General features: G+C 40.2%; 1 protein-coding gene across 1 annotated transcript in view; it reads left to right on the top strand.

Annotated features, from left to right (window-relative positions):
• Positions 1-17,636, top strand: part of FBLN2 (fibulin 2) — a 136,871-nt gene extending 119,235 nt beyond the window's left edge. Inside the window, 9 exon segments of the mRNA XM_083489174.1 lie at positions 1,389-1,523; positions 3,233-3,370; positions 3,697-3,840; positions 5,782-5,910; positions 6,979-7,104; positions 9,247-9,363; positions 9,462-9,590; positions 12,579-12,702; positions 14,422-17,636. Of these exon segments, the coding sequence (XP_083345300.1) occupies positions 1,389-1,523; positions 3,233-3,370; positions 3,697-3,840; positions 5,782-5,910; positions 6,979-7,104; positions 9,247-9,363; positions 9,462-9,590; positions 12,579-12,702; positions 14,422-14,779 (1,400 nt within the window). The 3' untranslated portion in view covers positions 14,780-17,636.
• The last annotated feature ends 5,448 nt before the right edge of the window (positions 17,637-23,084 follow it).

Below are 23,084 nucleotides of genomic sequence, written 5' to 3' on the forward strand. Positions count from 1 at the left end.
TTTGACAGCCTCAGAAGGGATGGCCATGCCTGCAAACTGCACCAATTTGGATAGAAAACAAAAAAGTTACAGATTTTCCTTTGTTTAAAGATTTTTTTTTTAATGTGTCCTGGATGAAAATCTCCAGATATACTCAGCCTGCACTGGGCAGGCTTAATTCATTTGTGGTGGAGGGAGGCTCATGTACCTGTAAATTTCATCCACTTTGGCCAAAAAGGGAGAAAGCTATGCATATTTTTAAGATTCTCTATTATAGCAAATGGGGGACACAGAACTTCATTTTAATTCGGCTCAGAAGCTGAATCACAGATCAAAATGGAGACAGCATGGATACCCACACAGGAAATCTTGGGACCTGTGAACACTCCTAGCGAACACTGCCTTCTGTAAGATCTGGTGAATAAGTTGATATACAACTGGTTGAGGATATGGAACTGATTGAGGATATGGCTATATTAGGAATTCCTGGACCTTCTCACAAAACAAGTGAAGGGATTTCACTCTGCTACAGCCTCTTGCTATGTATGTCCCTGTCACCATTACTATACCCAGTAGCATACAGTGCCTTCCCTCTGGCTGAGATGCTGCTGCATACCAGGATGGAGAAAAGAAGAAGTGAACTAGTGGTGTGGTCAGCATGGTGCAAATGCACCAGTGGAACCAATTTAGTGCTCTTGCCAGAACATCTGCTGTACCCCAGCCTTGCTGCTTCCTCACTCCTCCCCCTCTCTGTCCTAGTTTGCAGCAGTAACTCAGCCAGAGGGAGGTCAGATGAACACAGCTCCACCACAACATCTGTTACGGACTATATCTGTATTACTGTCACAGTCGAATTGGAAATGGCAAGAATCAGCTTCTGGCTTAAATCCTAGGACCTCCACAACTAGTCTTACTTAAGTGCTGGCACAGATACTTGTCCTTCTTTGTGGTTCTTACTCCTGGTTGCTTTGTTGTTCTACTCATGTTTGTCCTTTGTGCCCTGTTGCACCTAAGTGGTTTAATCTCTCTGAAAATGTTTTAATGAACATGAAATCTAAATTATATGTGCTGTCTTAACTGGGGTCATCCTGCGCATGAGATGTAAAGCTTTCCATCAAAGCCTTCCTAACTTCTGTGTCTAATCAATTCTTTCCACTGTGACCTTGATGAATGCATCATTCAGTGCAAAATCAAAAGAAGGAATATGTCTCATAACTCTACCTATAAAATGAAAGTGTTTTAAGCTCCTCTACCTTGGCAGGAAACTCTGGAAATAGCACCATGTAAACCTTTCCTTTTGGACAAAATAACTTCTACTAAATCTTTTAAGATGTTTGGTTTCCTGTAGTGAACTTAAAAGAGGTAAGTTCTTTGGTGTGTGCTATACTGACATCTGTTTCCTCTCATAGATATTAATGAATGTATAACAGACGCTCATACCTGCAAGAGAGGGGAGCACTGTGTTAACACAATTGGATCCTTTACATGTCTTCAGCAACTCAACTGTGAATCAGGTTATGAGCTGAAGGATGGTGAATGTGTTGGTGAGTTTACTTATTTTAGTATGAGTGGTGATTTGTGTGCTGGGGGTAGTATATTTTTAATTTTCAAAATAAATATAAGCACAACACACTATAACAACAACCTAAATACAATGAGCCCGGGACTGCAGGCAGCTCTGCGCGGCCATCGGGAGCCGGGCGGGACTTCGCGCCCCACTCCCGATGGCCGCACAGAGCTGCGCTGAGCCCGGGACTGCAGGCACCTCTGTGCAACCATCGGAGCCGGTCTCCTGAGGGTTGCACAGAGCTTCCTGAAGCCTGCATTCGCCCCATAGGACGCACACACATTTCCCCTTCATTTTTGGAGGGGAAAAAGTGCGTCCTATAGGGTGAAAAATACGGTAATTGTCAAGGAAACTCTCTAACTTTGAATTGCTTACAGACACTCCAGTTTATGTTAGCTGGTTTCAAATATTTGTCATCATTACCATTTACAGATGCTTATGAATTTAACAGTGTTAGGGGTGGGGTGAAGCCCCTGATTTTAGCAAACTGATACATAAAATTGTTTCCATAAAATTGAATGGGAGACAATCTAGGAACACTGAGTTGTATTCAACTAAGCCCTACTCAGAGTAGACCCATTGAAATTAATGAATCTTAAGTTAATCATAGAATCATAGAATCATAGAGTTGGAAAAGACCACAAGGGCCATCGAGTCCAACCCCCTGCCAAGCAGGAAACACCATCAGAGCACTCCTGACATATGGTCATGTCCATTAACCTCAATGGATCTACTCTAAGTAGGACTAGCATGGAAGACTACCCCCTGTACATGCTACCTTGAGCAGGAAATTGATGTGATGAATAAATTAATTTTCATTACGAACTTGGCTGTGAAATTTTCTTTAATTTGGTAGGCGGCTGGACCTGCTGCATCATGGGAAATGGCTTGCAGTGTGACCTGCTGAGAAACATCTCTCCACACATAGTCTATGTAGCATCTTATGCCAAATTTAATATGCTAGTTCATTTGAAAACTAATGTATTAAAAATTACAAAGCAGGTGCCTAAGTGGCCCTCAGATGAATGACCGGCCTCTAGGCCTATAATTCAAGTGCCCCTATAATAAGTAATGCCTGATTACTTGCTGTCATTTCCATGCGTTTGCATGTGGTGTAGATGCATCTTTCTTATTTTTAAGATGCTTCATCCTGTTTTCTTGGCAGAATGACTAGGCAATGTGGGCAACATTTGAAAGAGTGTAACATATGAGTCTGATACTTAACAGCAGGAGACATCTGTCTTTGGATTTCTTCAGCCATGAATTTTGCTACAGATTGGAATTGTTGGCAGCCCGAGTTGGTTTTCTTTCCGTAAATATTCTTCAGATGGCCTATCTGACATGAAATGAAGATGCATGTTGTGTTTTAGAATATTTAATAAGAAAAGGTTAGCCACCATATAGGCTGTGTGAATTTTGCTCTGCAGTTACACATCCGTAATACACAGAGTAATACATTCTCCGGTTAAGTTGGATTAGTTAATAAAGGAATGCCATAAATGATCTTAGATTAAATTGTGATGCTGTACAATATTGCAGCTTCGCATTGTAGAGTCACCCTCTAAAAACTTCTTTTGAGCTAATCTACATTAATGAACAAATGGAAGACATCAGAGAAGCCAAGACAACAAAATTAGGAAAGCTATCACTAGATTAATCCACTTTTACTTTTTAATTTCCTTTAAGACATTGATGAATGTGAACGAGGAACTCACAGCTGCAAGATAAACTTTGTATGTCAAAATACAAAAGGATCATTCTATTGTGAATCAAAGCAGCGGTGCATGGATGGATTTTTACAAGATCCAGAGGGTAATTGTGTTGGTGAGTTCAACTCGAACAATATAGTTGTAGATGAATGAGCTCCACATACTGTTATATTACCCATAATTGTTCAAGTTTAATGGTCTTTCAAATTTTACTGTTCTCCCCCTAAAACCTATCTCACTATTTTTTAAATTTTTTTTATTAAAAAAGGATTAGATTTACATAGCGTTAAATATAGAAACGTTGGCTTTATAGAATTCCAGCAACCTAGAATTTCTTGAATAATAAATCAAAACCAAATGAATAGGAAGGAAATGACAGCTGGAAGATGGCTCCCTGATTAATTTACTAGCTGAAAGCTTAATGTATATTCTCGTCCACAGATATTAATGAATGTACATCACTTACGGAGCCGTGTAAGGCTGGATTCAACTGCATCAATACTGTTGGGTCTTATACTTGTCAGAGGAACCTCTTAATATGTAGCAGAGGGTATCATTCGAGTGAAGATGGAGCCAGATGTGTCGGTAAGACAGACTAAGTAACCTGGCTAATTTTGCTGGATATCCCCCATCCTTAAATGCCAATAATTACATTCAAATAGGGTTGTTGCTTTTTTGACAGTTTTCTATACATATGCACATCACAGATTCCCATAACACATAGAAACATTTGTTGCAAACAATGTTTAAAGCTGGTGATGACTTGTTTAAACACTTTTTAAAGCTTAAACCATTTTCCCCCCTCCAAACCGCGGAGGTGATGCAGGCCCTCTCCTGGCTACTTTCCCCACAAGGCTTTGTTCTGAGGAATGAACCTCCTTCGCCTTTCCTCAGAACAAGGCAAGTGGAGGTAGCAGTGGAGACTGTAGCCATTCTGGGTGGTGGTTGTTGGTGCAGCAGCAGCAAGAGGTCTGAACAATAATGAAGCAAAGGCCCTTGGGGGTGTGTCAGTTTTGCCATACTCACTGCCTGCAGCGGTTGTCTCATTCTGCCTCATGTGCAAGCCATCCCTGCACATTGCTCTTGGAGACATTTCCACCTCCACTGCCAAGCACGCCACTCAATCCTGTCAATCCAGACCATTGCTCAGAGGTGTCTGCTCTTTCCTGCCTCTGCCCAACTGCAATTCATTTAGAAATTTGGCAAGTACAGAGGTCAGCCTTGTGGCACACTCCATGAAAGCACTGCGCCTCTCTCTAGAGACAGGTAAGTGATGCACCTCTGCTTAGAGTCTAAATGTGCTACTGTGTGTTCTTTTTTTTAAAAGGGAGGAGCATAAACAACAGAACCAGGAGATTTGGTGGTTTGACTTTTCTCTCCTTTTTTCGTAAGAGGCATCTTTCTGGATAATTAGCTTTCAGATTGGATTAACATATGGTAATATAAATAGATCATCTGGACAAGCCTCCGCAGCAAAACTGAGTCTGTGTGGTCGCTTTCTTTTGTTTAGAAAATTCATCTTCTCGGTGATGTTCGTTCTCTCTAATTCAGTAGATTGGTTAGCAGCACCTTTATCCTATATTTAATTGAAAAATACTGTAGCTATCGTGAAATATGGTGCACTTCTGACTGAATAATGTTCTGGACATAATTAAAGCTGAATGCACTGGAACACACAATTTCACAGAAGCTAATCAAAGGGCTGGACCAATGAATTAATGGCAACTAAAGTTGCTAATTTGCAGATTTAAATCTATATTAAAATTAACTTTTCATGCTTGCCGCGATACAAAGACAGAACCAAAGGGACAGTGCTTTAATGAAAAATATCCATCCTTTCCAATATTGATTCATATATTTATTTAAAACATGACTGATTAGATAATGGATAAAACAGGAAATCCAGCACTTTGTAGATTCCATACATCATGGGAAATGTGTGAGTATAGGAAATTTACGGTGGATTGTATCAAAAGGCTACAACCCTCTGTGCGATCAAATCGTCAGACTGTGTGTTGTTGTTTTTTAATAGGTGAGAAGGGGAGAAAACAGATATCAATTGTGATTAAGTCAAACTATTATTGTTTGCCTAACTCGTCCATTCTCAGAAAATCCTGTTTTAATGAATCAAAGCATCACAAACCAGACAGGAGAATGTCAGATAAATGTAGATGTTATTACAATGTCAAGGGCACATCTCTTTTTATTTTGATAATCTTTTTGTTTGGAACCAACCACAGAGGGCATTCTAAGACCTTGCCAGCTGCATCTTCATTTTCATTTTGAAACACTGGCCTCTGGAAGCGTAGACCTGCATGAAACCAGCTTTGGGAGACAGGGATTGCTGATCGCTAATCACTTTTCCTGCAGTGTCAGGAAAAAGTTAACCGTGCTTCTGCTCCAGGTTGACTCTCATGATGCAAGCCTCTTCATTCAGTACAGCTGCCTGCAAACTGTGATATTTGGAGAATGACCATCAGCTTGGCCCTCTGCGGTGAGAGTAATTGCTACCTTTTGCTTCTGTAGATGTTGATGAATGTCAAACCGGCGTACACCGCTGTGGCGAGGGACAGATTTGTCACAATCTACCTGGAGCTTACCGCTGTGATTGCAAGACGGGATATCAGTATGATTCATTCAGCAGGACCTGCAATGGTATGTGTGGCACAGGAGGAGATGATATTGCTGATTGATGAAACATGGACCTCAGGCCAGTGCGCAGTGCTGCCGTTTCCAGCACAATTATTAATTCCATAGCACTAGAACTCAAACAAGATAATAGAATTGCTTCTGAAACCACCTTCACTCGCAGTGAACTGCTTGTCTCTTAATCAGAAGCACTAGTGAGAATATGTTCTAATTTTATTTCAAGTATAATCAATTGATTGGATAAGAACTGAATTAGGAGGATTCCATAGGTGGAAAACCTTTCTGCTGTAAATATATCACAAATTGTGGACCAGAGAGTAGTTCAGTTTCTGACACAAGTATGGTTGGAGGAGAAATTCTATTCAATTCCCATTTAAAGGGAAATCTACTCAAGTCACACTTTCTGAAACAGCATATGAACTGAAATACGGCCATCCTTTGAAACTGGAACTTCTCTGAATTTTGCAATGCAGCTCTCCAACCAAGTGAGGAGTACAAAAATGAATATACTGGGGTTAAGTGTGCACATAAATAGCATACAAAAATACAATATATCATGTATGTATTCTGGACCCTCCTCATGTCAAATTCTATCCAATTTAATTTTCATTGGGAGGAAAATGTTTGGCAGCTGGATATGAAAATGTGTGCATGCTAGTTGGGGGACAGACGGACAGTGGATACTCTAAAGCTTGTGCATAGTATTTTGAAAGTGCAAATGTGCAATATCTTCTGATATTGCAAGAGTTCCTAACCATCAATCCCAAGAACTGTAGCTCTGTGGTGCGAATAGGGGAGTCTCTTAATAATTCCCAGCACTCTTAACAAGCTACTGTTATCAGGATTCTCTGAGGGAAGTCATGATTGCTTAAAGTGACATAACACTGCTTTAAATGTATAATGCCGATTGAGCCTCTGTTACATCATATGTTAATACAAAGTAGCATACAAAGTTAGGAAAATAAAAAATGAAATCAAAGCAATTAATCAATGCAGTCCTCAACATTTTTCCTGTTCTCTCTCTCTCTCTCTCTCTCTCGATTTATATTTTTGTTTACTGTGCATTTGAGGCAGACATAAATGAATGCTGGAATTATCCTGGCCGACTCTGTCAACACTCATGTGAAAATACTCCTGGATCCTATCATTGTTCCTGTTCTACTGGCTTTCGCTTGGCATATGATGGGAAGCATTGTGAAGGTATTGGGCTAAACATCTATTTGTTAAATCTTTATTAATTTGAATTTTAAAATATCAAAACACAAGAACATTTAATACAGACACAAAGTGAGAAAATGAAGAAAGAAAGAAAAAGAGAAAAAAAGAGAAGGGGAAAAGTAATACTATAAGTTTCATATATGTAAATGCCATATCATATTTACAAACTCACAAAAAAGAACGAAAACATTACTATGAATTAGCTAAAAAAGGCTTCCAAATATTTTCATTTACTATATCTATTCTTTCCTTTATAATGTACAGTCTCAAATGAACTTAATTATTTTTGTACTTCCAAACATAATATCATTTCCACCTTTTATTTACATGAATCACTCTAGTTCTGCCAGGAGATTCTTATTCTTACAATAATTTTTTAGATATTCTTTAAATATTCTCCATTCTTTATATACATTCTGTTTTGATTGATCTCTTACTCTCCCTGTCATCTTTGCTAGCTGTAGATATTCTATCATTAGGGCTTGCCACTCTGCTATTGTAGGTATTGCTTCATTTTTCCAATTTCTTGCCACTAATATTCTGGCTGCTGTCGTTGCATACATGAACAATGTTTTTATATTTTTTCCCCCTATTTCTATTGGCAATATGCCTAGAAGGAGGGTTTCTGGTCTTTTTTTAAAAATTAAATTTAAATATCTTTTTAAGTTCATCATAAATATTGTTCCAGAAGTCTCGGATAACTATGCAGTTCCACCACATATGCAAATAAGACCCTATCTCTTTTTTACATCTCCAGCAGATAGGTGATCTATTTTTGTACATTTTTGCCAATCTTGCTGGAGTAAGGTGCCATCCCTCCATAGTCTCTCCCATTGTTCCATTTAAATATTATACCCAAGGTCTTGCACCCATCTCACCATTACTGACTTCCTTTTCTTTCACTTCCCATTCTAATAGGAGATCGTACATTCGTGAGATATATTTTCATTTTTTTTAATTAGATCTCTTTCAAATATAGATGTTTCTTTTGCAATACCTTCTTTCTTATCCAAATTTAGTCTTTGATTTATCTGAAAATATAGGAGCCAGCTTGTCATATACTTTTTAATTTCCTCATATTTTTTCAGTTGTCTTGTCTAGTAATATTCTATATGTGGCCCATTCACCTTCCATTTTCTTTTCTTTTTTAACAGCCAAGGCTTCTGTGGGTGAGGTCCACAGGGCTATTTTTTGCTCTAAAATTCCCTTAAAATTATCCCAGATCTTATATAATGACTTTCTAATTATATGATTTAGAGAACTCCTAACACTAACCAACACAGATGAGTTAGATCTAGAGGGCCACGATAACCGATATGGGTGGCATGGATACCTGACATATGATAAGGTGAGGATTCACAGGGGTATTTGGCTAAACATCTAAATCTAAACATGTCTAGGTTTTGTATGTCCTGATGCCACAAAAAATCCACAGATTCACATGTGCTTGACTGAGATTAATAAATTATTTTTATCTGTGTTGGTGAGCAGATGGTTGCATGAACAAATACTGATGACACCAAACTTGATATTGAATGGGGAGGTTAGGCAGTTGGTTGTGTAAAAACCTATGAAGGCAATGCAAATGTATATCTGAAAGTGCATCCCATTCAAAGCAATACTCTGTATCCTCCCTTGTATATACATTTAGATGTGCCACCAAATCTAGGTTTTATTTGTGCCGCTGATCAGGCAAGTGATTTTGTTGCATTATGTATGTGTTGATCTTCTTAGCTAGATACATAATGAAACGACTGTTATAAGAATTACTTCTACTGTTTTAGACACAGTCAGCTCAATATGACTTTACTTTCCCTTGTTTTGTTAATTATTAAACTTTTCTTCATCAAGCATTTCCATGTGCTCATTGTTATGTGTCATTGTGAATGAAATATGTAAAAAAAGAGAATCCAACCAGCTCAATCAACAAAAATTTTAGCTGATGAATCAAATATATCATCATGCTTCAAGACACAAGATATTTCTGCAACAGTCAATACAAATTCACTGACTGTCAAAAACGGGCCTTTTCTTTAACCTTTCTGCTCTTTGTTTGATAACAGACAATGACTGACATGGCAGTGGCTGGACTGATTAAATGTTATTTCTATACTTCTTATACAGATATCAATGAATGTGACAACAATCCATGCAGTCAAGAATGTGCTAATATATATGGTTCCTATCAGTGTTACTGCAGGCAAGGCTATCAATTAGCAGAAGACGGCCATTCTTGCAAAGGTATGTTTTGAACTTTCCATTGGGATTACTATTGCACGTTCCTACTGGACAGCAACTTTGTTGTCCTCACATGTCTATACATTCTTCTTTTCCCTCAGATATTGATGAATGTGCACAAAGTGCAGGTATTCTGTGCACTTTCCGCTGCATGAATGTGCCTGGAAGCTATCAGTGTGCTTGTCCCGATCAAGGATATACCATGGCAACAAATGGAAGGACTTGTCGAGGTAAGAAGGAGATGGAAGTGCTTCAGATTCTACCTGCTCAGCCATCAGGTCAAACATTCTTATCGCACTGTTTGCTGTTATTACAATTGCAATAAAAATCACAGGTAGTCTAGATATTATTGAGGTTGCACAAGGGGGGAAAAACTTGGAAGGAAAGATAGCATTTGAAGGGCAGGCTCTATTTCTCTTATGTGGTTTGTTTGGGGCAAAAATACAGAAGGCTCTTTTGCTTGTTTTTCAAGTGCAAGCAGGGCTCTCATCACAATACTCCACCAGGTGGAGAGAGTTTGGCAGAGGGGAGAAATCATTTTGGACACCTTCATAGTAGGATAGGATAGCTGCCCTGATCGCTGCCATGCCCAGCACCACTCTCACTCCTGGGACACCACGCCACCCTCCTCACCAAGCTCCCAGAGCCATTTCAGAGTTGGTGTCCCTTTTGAATATGAGCCAAGCTTGGCTTCCACCCATGATGACGGCCGACGATGTTTAATTTTCCAAACTGCAGTGCCCCAGCCTATAGAACTATGAAATCTATAGACTTAGTAGATCTACAGTGCTGGTATTTATAAATGAATAGAATGAGCAGCTAGTTTATTTTTTGTTTCACAATCATCTTGAATTACAGCAATGTATACAGGTGATAAGAAAATAGCAGTGGTAACCAAGTCCTAATGGTTGCATAGACACACACCACTAGCATTATTCTCATGTCCCAGGAGTGATATCATAAGCCATGTAAATAATACTCTGCTGTCTCTGAAATGAAGCACCAGCATTTTTGTTTGATTTTCCTAATACAATTTGATAACAGTGGTAGCATATCAGTGCTTCTGAGATTACAGCATCAAAACTGGTACAAGTCGAAAGCAGCCTAGCTGAGGATCCTTGGATGGATTACTGGCCCAGTCACCTGGATGATATCTTAACCCCAAATTATCCTACTTTTGAAGGCAGAGTAAGATCATCATCATTCTGCCTTTTGAAGGCCATGCATGGGCATAAAAACCAAGCAGGACGCCCAATGGTCATGAACCTGAGTCATGTAGCTGCTTCCCATATTTTGGGGAGATACTGGCTACATGATTTATCAACGTTGGATTTTCAGCACAGGAAGCCTATTTAAACAATAAGCTCCAAAGATCTTAGACATGAGATGGGTGAGCTCACTTCCACACCATGGGGAGAACGTAGGGAAAAAATATTTTTGTATCGGGGACATATTCGCCTATGAGTCATTCCACCCCCTTCCTTCCATTTCATTCATGGCCTTTTTATAGTTGAGTGAATTCAAGCTGATCTGTTTGAACTGGCATGCTGGAGTTTTATGTTATGGATCATTGTTTTTAAAGCTATGTGGTAAAGCTTCAGACAGCCAAGATGGAGAAGTAAATCTTTTTGCAACATCGGGTTCCATATGGAAACAATTTAACCTTTTCACCTAGTTTTAAGAAACAGTGAGGAGGGGGCTTAATTTACTTTAATTTTCTTTGACTTCCTATTAAATTTTTTGCCCTTTGGGCTTTTAAACCAAGCCATGCTCCACGCAAGAGCAATTTTTGACCCTCCGGGAAGGCTATGGTATTTCTTTAAGAGCCTGCCTCCTGCATGACAACGGGCAAATTTCACCACAGGATTTTGCCACATGGTTTGTCTGTTAACATTTATTTTATTTGCAAACCTCTGAATGCTGTCTAGACATCTGAGAGTTTTCTGTGTGGCTACACACAGTCCTCAGCCAGTTTTCCCCCTCCCTCCTTGAACTGGATCCATCGCATCTGGTATCCCATATCTTCGGAACCGCAATTGAACATTTTGTGATCTTATTGTTCAAAAAACCGTTATTGTGCTCAGTAACAAAAGGAGTCTTTCATTCTGATCTTAAGCACATTTTGTGGAAATAAACTTCTCTGAATGCAGGGGAAATACAGGAAGTCTGCAATCTTTTTTTTAAGCTTAATGCAACTATAAGTGCAGAAGAGGGTTTTGTTGCTGGTTTTGTTTTTTTAGTAACGTGTCCTAATAAGATAATAATCAAGTCCAAATCTGCATATGTTAATTTATCCTTTTATCTTCCTACTTGTATGAAAAAATACTGATTTGGTTCTCCCTTTCCACTGTTATTGCAGAGTACACAGAGTATACAGGTGTACAGGCCAAATATCAACTTAAATATAAGTATCCCAGTAGATACCTACTGAGTGATAGACAAATACTGTCACACACCATTTGCATAGCCTTGCTAAGGGCCAACCAATGAGAGAGGGCTTTTGGCTTCATGCTGTGCTTGTGAGCTCCCTGGGGTCTTCCAGCTGGCCACTGCTGGAATCAGGTTGCTAGACTTTAGATGAACCCAAGCTTGTGTGATCCAACTGGGCTTTTCTCAAATTCCTATTGCAAAACATACAAAAGTGTAGCACCCAGAGTGTCACCCTGGAGGCTATTTGTGTGCAGAAGTGGAGAGGTTGGCATGGATTCCCCACCACATAACTGCTGTACTGTCCATAACTGTTGTACTGTTGTGTGGAAGAAGCAAAGCTTCGAGTCTAAGGCTGAGGTCCTGTGCAGGCTCACTTGGTCTTAAGCCTTACTGATCTCAGGAGGTCTGACCACCATAAACATGCACAGCATTCAGATGCCTGAGTCAGCACTCTAAAGCTGCAGCTGTGTGCTCATTTACTTGGGATCAAGCCTGTTTAGATCACTTAGACTTCTCTGTAAGCATGACAGGTTTCCCTACTGGCGGTTAATATTTTCCAAAGAAGCAGATGTACTTGAACCTTAAAAATGGTTACATCAAAGCAAATTTAATGCACTCTCTGCTGCTCTTAGCATAAAGTAGCACAGCAATAGTTCCCATACCTACATGTGAGTGATATTTCTTGCATAGTTTTGGAATAAAGCTGCATCTTGTGATTTGGAATAAGGCTGCAACTACACTGTTTTGTGAATATGTTACATGATCTTTCTTATGTGTTTCATTCCCAGATATTGATGAATGTGCAATGGGAACCCACAATTGTTCCTCAACCGAATCTTGCTACAATGTTCAGGGCAGCTTCCGGTGTCTTTTGTTTGAGTGCCCAGCGAACTACAGAAAAGTGTCTGAAATGTAAGTCCAATAAGAAAGCCACTAAATCAGATGATATTTATAAAGTTCTCCTCAGTACAGTGGTGCCTCGCAAGGCGAAAAGAATTCATTCCGCGAGTCTTTTCGTCTTGCGATGTTTTTCGTCTTGCGAAGCACGGTCCGTTGCAACTGCGCCTCTTCAAGCGACTTTAAAAAAAAAACCCAAGACGTTTTCATCTTGCGAAGCAAGCCCATAGGGAAATTCGTCTAGCGAAGCAACGCAAAAACGGAAAACCCTTTCGTCTAGCGAGTTTTTCGTCTTGCGAGGCATTCGTCTTGCGGGGCACCACTGTAGCTATATCTTAGAGAGTTTGTTTAGCCCCTATTGTCCCTGGCCAAAAGCATAAAACAGATGCAAAAAGATATGAATGAGAGAGTTTGGGGTATACTTTGGACCCCTCCTCTTGAAAGCTCTCGTACCAAAATGTTTGCCTACAAACATTTCATCCTGACCTAATTTAATTTTAATTACTTTTACAGCGTGCAGAAGTGTGGTAATTGGCACTAGTTGACACAAGAATGGAAACAGAAGAAAATAATGACTTTTTAAAAAGGGGATTCCAGAGCCTCCTTTCAAAAGGAAAATCACCATTAACTGCAGATAATAAGATAATAAAATTAGTTTTTACTGGACCAATTTCTTTTAATTGCAATTTTTTTCAACAGCTCAGTGGTTTGCTGGTAGTTTGATTTCTTTTTTAAAAAAACTGTATATCCTGAATTCCCCCCCCCCCAAAAAAAATATCAAAGTGGCTTACAACACTAAAATATACAAACATAAATTGCATTAAACGTCCATCAGAACATACCAATGTTATTAAAACAAAAAATGAAAAGCACCAAAAACAGTAAATTGTTTACTCCACACCCAAATTATGAACTCTGACAATCAAGGCAGGCTTAGTCCCTCATCTCTCTGGAGCGGGGGGGGGGGGGGTGCTGCTGCAAGGGAAGGGAGAATGGGCAATCATGATCTCTCCCTCTCTGCCACCAATGGATTTTCTACAATAGAGCAGAGTTGAAAAACCATGTCGTAACAGTATAGGAAGAGGTCTGTTAGATCTAGTCCAGAACATTGTTCTTGCAGTGGCTAACCCAATGCCTATGGGAAGCCATGGCAGCATAATGTCAAGGTGTTTCCCTGGCAGAAGTGCATCCACTACAGTCATCTGGAGGTTCTGCTTGAGAATTTGCAGAGCTGTCAGGCTTGTGGGTCCTGGGACATTTGAGGTGACTTAGCATAAGGCAGCTCTTTATCCTCGATCTGTACTGCTTTAAATGAAAGCAGAAAAGGCACTCCTGGGCTGCCTTTGTAAGCATGACTCTCTGGGATTTTGTATATAGCCTGATCAGAGCACTGCACTTTGATGGTTCACAGATTCCTTTTGCAGGCAAACGGCACAGTACGATTTTGTCTGTTTTCCTCTATGTGCTCATTGTGGTGCTTCCAGAGGGGGCTTTCAGGGTTCATGATCTTTTGATACTTGGCTGTTATGCTGACAATTGCATCAGTGTAAAGAGTGTTGTAAAAGAAGAGCGAGCAGCTGTTAATTGCACAGTCAAAGTTTGCAGCTCTGTGGTGCATCTGCCTAACACATGAGAGAGGTTTTTCTGGGACTTTGCAAATTGCCCAGATGTGTATCTTTTCGAATCACAGTTTCTGCAGTGCTAACTATTTCCCTTTTCTCCTCTCTCTCTCAGGAGATGTGAGCGTATCAACTGCTTTAACTATGTGGACTGCCAAAACACTCCTTTGCGAATTACTTACTATCAGCTTAACTTCCAAACTAACATTGTCATCCCTGCGCATATTTTCCGAATTGGTCCCTCGCCTGCTTATGCTGGAGACAACATAATCCTCACAATCAACAAAGGAAATGAAGAGAACTACTTCAGCACCAGGAAGCTTAATTCCTACACAGGCATTGTCTACCTTCAGCGGCAAGTGAAGGAACCCAAAGACTTTTTGTTAGATGTTGAAATGAAGCTTTGGCGTCAAGGAACCTACACGACCTTCCTGGCTAAAATTTACATCTTTATCTCTTCTCATGCCTACTGAGGCATATGTACTCTAATGGGAGTTTATTGGTGCTATCGCCTTTGTGTTTTCTACCAAAGCTTATTATGATGCCTAGTTATAGATTTTTTAAATAATAATCATTTCCCCCCTTATTATTTTTCTAAAAACATCTTTGTTTTTTGTAAAATTAACTTAAAACGCATAACCCGTTTCTCTTATAACTCTGGATTTTTAACTGAGCAGAAGAAGGCATTGTGGTTTAAAGCAAATATATATGTACAGTATTTACGTGATGCTCTAAAATCTTCTATTGGTATTGCGCCAGTGACAACTTCAGAATGAGTTGCTGGGGGGGAAGACAATCTATCCAAACTTAAGCACCTAAAGGTCCTGTTGATTTCCCAGAGAAGTAATCATGTGGCCACTGAAATTAGTTTGACTTTGTGCTTAAATACAGTTGGATTGGGCTGGTTGGCAGGCAGGACGTCAGTCCCTGCCCATGGCAATGTCTGATGGAAGTGATCTCTTTACACCTGCTGAGCTTCTTCCGGTGCAGCTTTTAAAAAGACCCGAAGCCCTTAAAGTCTCTTTAATGTATTTACACTTATTTACATGTAATATACAAAGAGAGTTCACTATGCTTGGACTGTGTAGCAAAAAAAATGCTGCATTCTGACATGCCAGCAAATCAGATGGGGACAGGTTAGTCTCGCACCTCCTCATGCAATTGCCTGCTCAGTAACTTTAGCTGCCTCGTTCTCTTCCTCCAGGCAGGAGGAAGACAAAAGGTTAATATGAGAACTAATGCACAGCACAGCAAGCTCTCCTTATAGAGTTACATGCATTTTCAGCTTTGGAGGACAAGAGGTAGAAATCCAAAGGGTTGGATGAAATCCAGCCTCCTTAGGCACTTGGGTCTTGTCCAGTGTCCAGGAAGCTTGAACATTCTTTGGGTGGGAGGGGGGAGCGGGTCAAATCCAATGTTCATCATACTCAGAATAACCCACTGAAATCAATGAACTTAACCCTAAGTCCATGGATTTCATTGGATGTGCGCTGAGTGTGACAACCAGCAAAATTGTAACCATGTCTACTCAGAAATAAATCCTATTGAATTAAATGAGAATTGCTCCCAGGCAATGCTTTCATGCATTCTCTTATGGTGCCATGGAATTACACCTTCTGGTATATCACATCATGGGAAATACATATAGCCAGTGTCAGCACACTGTACTCTCAGGCAAATGCTGCAGGCCTGTTGCTTCTGATCTCTGCCTCTTCATTGAGCTGGGTATGAATTTTTCTTCTCCTTGGTCCCGCATGCCATACAGCCACAGCAAATCAGCAAGGGATACAGCCTTTCAATCCACAGGTGAGCAGCATGTGGCCACCTCCTATATAGATAGGCCCAACCTCTTTCTCTCTGCAGTGGAGAAAAGATTAGTGTTGCTGCACTGCTATTTACAGCATGGGGAAATTGAAGCCCGCTGAAACCTGGAGCCAGTGTTTACATGCCTGAGGACTCAAATTGTACATCCTGTGACCATGCAGCAACCACGTTTGCTATGTGGGGCAGTTTTTAAATGTGCAAGTTGTGGTGCTACAGTAGGAGTGGGGAACCTCTGGCCTCCCAGATGTTCCTGGGCTGCAGCTCCCATTAGCCCTAGCAAGCATTGTCAATGGCCAGAGATCATGGGAGCTGTAGTTCAGCATCATCTGGAGGGCCAAGGATTCCACACTTCTATATTAGGTAACATTCAGGCTGACATCATATACACAATTGCCTGGAATCAATGGGATTTACTTCTTATTAGACATGCATAGTGCTGTCAGTCACTTACTATTAGACGTCTTTTCTGTCCTCATAATTTATGTTTACTTATCTGCAAACACAGGTCCCTTAACGAAAGAACACAATTTGGGTGGAGGTTAATCCATGCTTACACTTAAACAAAGCCGAATAATTTTCAGATCCAGTGGAAGAGAGAGATGTGTTGTGCTTTCTTGCTGAAATTGACATTGCAGTTTGCATTACTTGCCTGGTTTTGTATTTAAATTCAGTACTGAAGGTGCCCATTCTTTTTGGGGTGCATACAAGATGTATTATATTTTTTAAGGACATGCCAAAGATGAAGCATGACAGACCAAAGATGCAAAACCGTTGTTAACACCTTATTGAATGTCATGGCTATCCAATTAGAATGTTAAGATAAAACTTGAAATAGATCAGATTTATTTTCTGCTTTTCTGGCCTAAATGACATGGCAGAAGTAGGAATCTAGTTAATTTGGCAGCTTGAATAAACCATATACTATACTAATAGGACAATGCAAGGTTTAAATTCTTTTCAAGTTCTCTTATTTTATAGAAAACTGGATAAGGCCCAAATCAAGCAGCCATGTGTACTGATGAGTAGTTTAATCAAAATAATTTTAAAAAGTTTTTTTTTTTCAAGTGAATAGCAGAATTTTAAAATAAATATGGTGTGGTGTTTTGTTTTTTTTAAAGATAGAACAGTGCAAATCTTTTACTTAATTTTTTTAGCACAGCTATACATAAATAACATATGAAGTGTTGTTGATCAAAACCATAACTGCAACATATAGATTTTTTTGTGATATGGTTTAATCCTTTCCTTATATCGTAGTGGATCTTATTTTGTATATAAAACAAGGAAGAAGCCAAGCTTTAGGGCCTTTTATGCTGCAGTATTATGACATGTAAAATACTAATTTGTACTGTGGATTAAACATGTAAATGCTTTTTATGTTTAGCGGGACCGAGGGGAGAGGGGAAAGATGTGCTGTCATCAGATTCATTGAATGTTGTCTTCCCTGCTATTTCTGTTGAGATTTCAGTCCATAGTAAAGCATAAGTATGGTTTTAGCTAATGTTATACATAGTTGTGCTTCTATAAATTCTTTTCTTGGTCTCTTAGTGCATATTTGCTTCCATTCTAATAAATAGACTCTTAGAGCTGAAAGTGGAATTGCTAGGTACTAACCTGGAGACTTTTGCTGTCACTCCAAATAGCTTATTGGCAGAAAATGCAGCAGGAATGTCTCCCACCACAATTCTCTGGCCATTTCTTCATCGATCTGTCTCAGTGAACCTGTTGGTTCCTGAAACTAGATTTTTCCTTCACAGAGCAATGGGAAAGGGATCGCTGGACACATGGGGAAGGAGAGAGCGTCGAGGAACTCTAATTACTAGGAACTAGGAAACCTTACTTAGAAGGGTATAGGAACATAGGAAGCTGGCATTATCCTGAGCCAGATCATTGATCCGTCTAGTTCAGTGTTGTCCACCCTGACAGGCAGAGTGTCTCCCAGCCCTACTTAGAGATGCCAGGAGTTGAACCTGAAAGCCTTCTGCATGTAAAACTGATGTTCTACCACTGAATTACAGCCCTTCCCCCAGAAAGGCATCTCACTACACCACTCAAAGGCTATCCATATACAGTGGAACCTCAGTTTTCAAACACCTCTGTTGACAAACGTTTCACCTTTCGAATGCCAAAAACCCGGAAGTAGCTGCTCTGGTTTCTGAACGATTTTCGAAAGCCAAACATGCCACATGGCTTCTGTTTCGAGTTTCCCTGTGATATTGAAGCTTCCACTTTCAGTTTTTGGTTTTCGAACGTTTCAGAAGTCAAACGGTCTTCTGGAACAGATTACGTTCAAAAACCAAGATTCTACTGTTATCATATATCATAGCAGAGTTGCAGAAGATCATGTGATACAAGCAGATTAACTACAGAAAATGTGTCTTGGGTATAAACAGCCTCAGACCTAACAACTACACATTTCCTACTGCACAGCATCTTGAGAAATGAGCAATAAAAGAGCAGGTGGAAATAGGTTTACTAGAGAAGTTTTCAAATTCCACCAGAGATGGCAGGGTAGGGCTGTAGCTTCAACTGCGGAGGAATCACATTGGAACAGACTGGAAGCCTATTTGATTCAGTTATGGTCCCAGAGTCCAGTAAATTAAAAGCCAAAAGTGTCCCAAACTATGACATGAATTCCATAAGTAATGTGGAATGGTCTGCCCATCTCCAAGGCATATGCAGTACAATTAAGCACATCTTTCTGCAGGGAAGAGGAGCGGGGCAGTATGCAGTTATGAGACCTGAAAGCTTTTTTAAAAGCTCTGTGCAATAAACACATGATGGAGTGGTGGAGTTCTCCTTGCCCCGGCAGGGCACATCAAGAAACCATGAAACCCAGCATTTTCAATCAACATTAGCATTTGATTGAGTATAAATGCCATTCAAGCTCCACTGGTCTGTCCTGTCAGAGAAATAATGGACAAGCAATTTGTAATGTGGAGACCTTCCGCTGACTAGAAGCAACCGCAGTCAATCATTTTGTTAAGTCACTGGCAGGCAGTTTCCAATGACGACTCTTCATTTTCTAACAGAGGTAATTGATAAAGTCCAGTGTGAGAGTGGGGTCCCAAACAGACTCTTCTGCAAAGACTTTCTTTGGCATACCCACTCTCCTTTTCCCAACACTGAAAGCACCATTTTAGCTTTTGTGGAAATGCTAGAGCATTTTCTCCTCTAATTGAACAGGAATCTCTGCAGACATGGCTACTATTGTCGGCTGAAGCGAGTCCCAAGATTACACTGTAACCTTGATATCCCAGTGGGCAGATCAGAATGTTACGGCTTTCATGTTATTTTACAGCTAAAATTTCAATGTCAACATTGGTTTAACAAAGGCATCAAGCGTCTTTACTCTAGCCACCTTAACAATGCAATCCTATACATGTCTACACTGAAGTAAATTCTATAGGTCTGACATCCAAGAAACTGTATGTAGGATTGCAAACTGAGGATCTTGCTCACTTTAGGAGCCTTTGTTTTATGCTGTAACCAAATGGGTTTAATTGATTAACTGAATGAATGAATGAATGATTATCAGCAGCTGACAGCCATTTTATAGTTAGACAGTTCCTCAGACTGTGGTGTGTGATGTATCCTTGAAGTCAGTATAATGTAATTTATGCCAATTTCAAAGCTCTTTCATAGAGCCACATGAGAGTGTAAATGTGAATTTGACTCACTAGTCTTGCTAGATACTCAAAAGCTTTAAGGAAGTTTGAAATTGGCTTTAGCTTTACCTTAAAATAATCCCAGATTAAGTTGCTTTGAAGGAAGCTACTGCCAAAGTGATAAATGGGCGATGGTTGCACTCCATCAATGATGAAAGCTTTTAATAAATTTGGACAGTCTAAGAAAATGTTTAAGGCTCACTTCCCTATCCGTCTTCTCAGAACTATTCAAATGCTCAAAAGAATGTGAGGGAGCTTAAACTGAGGATGCTGAAGAAGCTGTCCTCACCTCCAATACCCACATGCAGCAGGTATGAGGTGTTAGGAGATGGGTAGTCCCTCTGGTGGGGGACATATCATACTCCTTCTGGGGTAGTTTGCTCACTTTTGGTCCCCACCCTGCACTCAGCTCTCACCTGTGACTCCTAGAAGCTGTTAGCATGTGTCAGCAGCCACATTCTGGAAGCAGCTTTGACTGACTGGCTAAACCAGGTGAGCGTAGCTGATGGGTCTCAAAAGTAAACCTCAGGTTCATATTGTCTATGTGTACCAATTGGCTTTTTGATGAAAGCAGCTTCAAAGCTAAGGAAATGATATTTTATTGGCATTACATTAGTGCCGTTGCAACAGAGGGAGAGAAGAGAAGCTAAGGAAAGCAGGCCCACTCTACCAGCTCCGCTGAAACACCAGCTCCTTGTAGCTCCTCTTTTCCCTGAACTGCTTCCACCCCAGCTGGTTATTATGAAAATCCTGTGACTGGAATAAAGGGTGCCTGAGTTTGCTTCCCTCCCCCCTCTGCAGCCCCCCTCCTCTAATTCTTTTTGTTTCATTTCCTCACATTTTTATTGATCTCATTTAAGATGCTTTGGGAGACTGTACAGTTCAAAAGCAAGGAAGAAAAATATATGCTAGTTTTAACCTAGTTTTTAAAATTAAACTAGTTAACCTAGTTTAACATAGTTTTAAATACAGAACAATTACTGCAACACCAAATAAATTAGAAGAATAACTTGCAAACTTTTTACCTTCAGAAAAGAAAATTCTCCACATAGACATATTTACCAAGTAAGCCCTCAGCATCTATCACAAGACCCCTTCTTGTTGCAAAAGATTCTGGGAAATAGTCTCAGTTATGCACATAGTTCACCTTGGGCTTTTTGAGCAATCCTAGTTATTTTGGCTGCTTCGAGTCTTGTTGCTTGTTGTTGCTTCTTGATGTACGTAAAAGGTAAAGGTAAAGGACCCCTGGACGGTTAAGTCCAGTTAAAGGTGACTATAGGGTATGGAACTCATCTTGTTTTCAGGCCGAGGGAGCTGGCTTTTGTCCACAGACAGCTTTCCGGGTCATGTGGCCAGGATGACTAAACTGCTTCTGGCACAACAAGACACCATGACGGAAGCCAGAGCACACGGAAACGTCGTTTAGCTTCCTGCCACAGCGGTACCTATTTATGTACTTGCACTGGCGTGCTTTCGAACTTCTAGGTTGGCAGGAGCGGGGACAGAAGAACGGGAACTCACCCCATTGTGGGGATTCGAACTGCCGACCTTCCAATCGGCAAGCCCAAGAGGCTCAGTGGTTTAGACCACAGCGCCATCCATGTCTTTATGTAGTAATTGGTAATTTCAGAGTCAAGCATTCTCTTCAGTTATGGGCTGGAGTTAAGACTCCACCCTTTAGCTTGTTCTTGTGCATACTCTCAATTTCTTATGCAGCTGTGTGCTAGCCTGTTCATCAACAAACAACCTGTTGTTCTGCAGCAACTTTGTTTAATGTTAAATAAATAATAACTTTACAGCAGCAACAAGTATCATATTATCCTATGGTATGTGCCACATGATTTATGTGCTTTATGTGTTTTTATCTTATACTGGTTTGTTGTAATTGAGAGAATGAGTATGTGTATCCACTACTTCTACAGTTGCCCTATTGGCTGTTTAGCATGCTGTATGTATGTATGTGCTTTTACCTTACCTTATGGCCGTAGTAACGCTTCTTCTTCTCCTATGGGAAAATCAAGGGATTTAATTCAGAAACAGTGGAATGGCAGCAATATGTGGAAAGACTGGACCACTATTTTCATGCTAATGAAATCACTGAGGGTGAGAAAGAAAAGGCAACAATGCTGATGGTTTCTGGCAGTGAAGCTTACTCCCTTTTTAGAACTTTAGTGCAAACCACAAAAGCCAGGGGACAAAAGTTTAGCAACCACAAAAGCCAGGGGACAAAAGTTTAGCAGAGTTGCACAAGATCTGGTCTGACCACTATATTCCAAGGCCAAGCATAACACTGGAACGCTTTGAATGCCATTTTAGGAGGAGGAAGGAAGGTGAATGTATACTGCTGGTCGCAAAAAGCTTGCCGAACGCTGTTCTTTTGCAAATGTTCTGGAGCGCGGAGTTGGTGATATTAAAATTCAAAATCAATGACTGGCCTGGGACAAAGCTTTAAAGGGGGTGACAGCCATGGAAGCAGCAGTGAGAAATCTACAGGATATGGAACTTAACAATAAGGACAAAATACAGACAAAAGGAGTCAATAAATCCAAGCGCACAGCCCACAGGAGAAGCCTAGAGATCTGGAGATGCGTTGTCATTGTGGAGGAATGCATTCATCCTCTGTAAACACAGAATGTCTTGGTGCCACAAATGCAGAAAAACTGGGCATTTAGCAAGAAATTGCAAGAGGAGCTATTTAGTTGGACAACCAAGTCAGGCCAAGGAATGGGCAAGAAAATAAGGGAAGAGAAAGCAGATCAAAGGGTTCGCAATGTGCAGCTGAGGGGGTGGAGAGAGAAAGTGGAGCCTACAATTCCACAATCATCTAGTAGGCATGGAATTAGATGCAGGAGATTCTGTTAACAGTAGCCAGCGAAGAGACTTACCAACAATGTAAAGGAGACCTAGGACTATTGGCCAAGACAAGGGTGAATAATAATAACAATAACAATAATAACAACAGCAGCAGCAACAACAAATTATTATTATTATTATTATTATTATTATTATTATTATTATTATTACCCCACAACTCTGGCTGGGTTTCCCCAGCCACTCTGGGTGTCTCCCAACAGAATATTAAAAACATGATAAAACATCAAACATTAAAACTTCCCTAAACAGGGCTGCTTGCCTTCTAAAAGTCAGATAGCTGTTTATTTCCTTGACATCTGATGGGAGGGCGTTCCACAGGGTGGGTACCACCACCGAGAAGGTCCTCTGCCTGGTTCCCTGCAACCAAAATGCTTGTTTACAAAGCAATTGTACTACCAACCTTACTATATGC

This window comes from Podarcis liolepis, assembly GCF_965112155.1.
Source record: "Podarcis liolepis genome assembly, chromosome: 2".
In the NCBI taxonomy this organism is placed as follows: domain Eukaryota; kingdom Metazoa; phylum Chordata; class Lepidosauria; order Squamata; family Lacertidae; genus Podarcis; species Podarcis liolepis.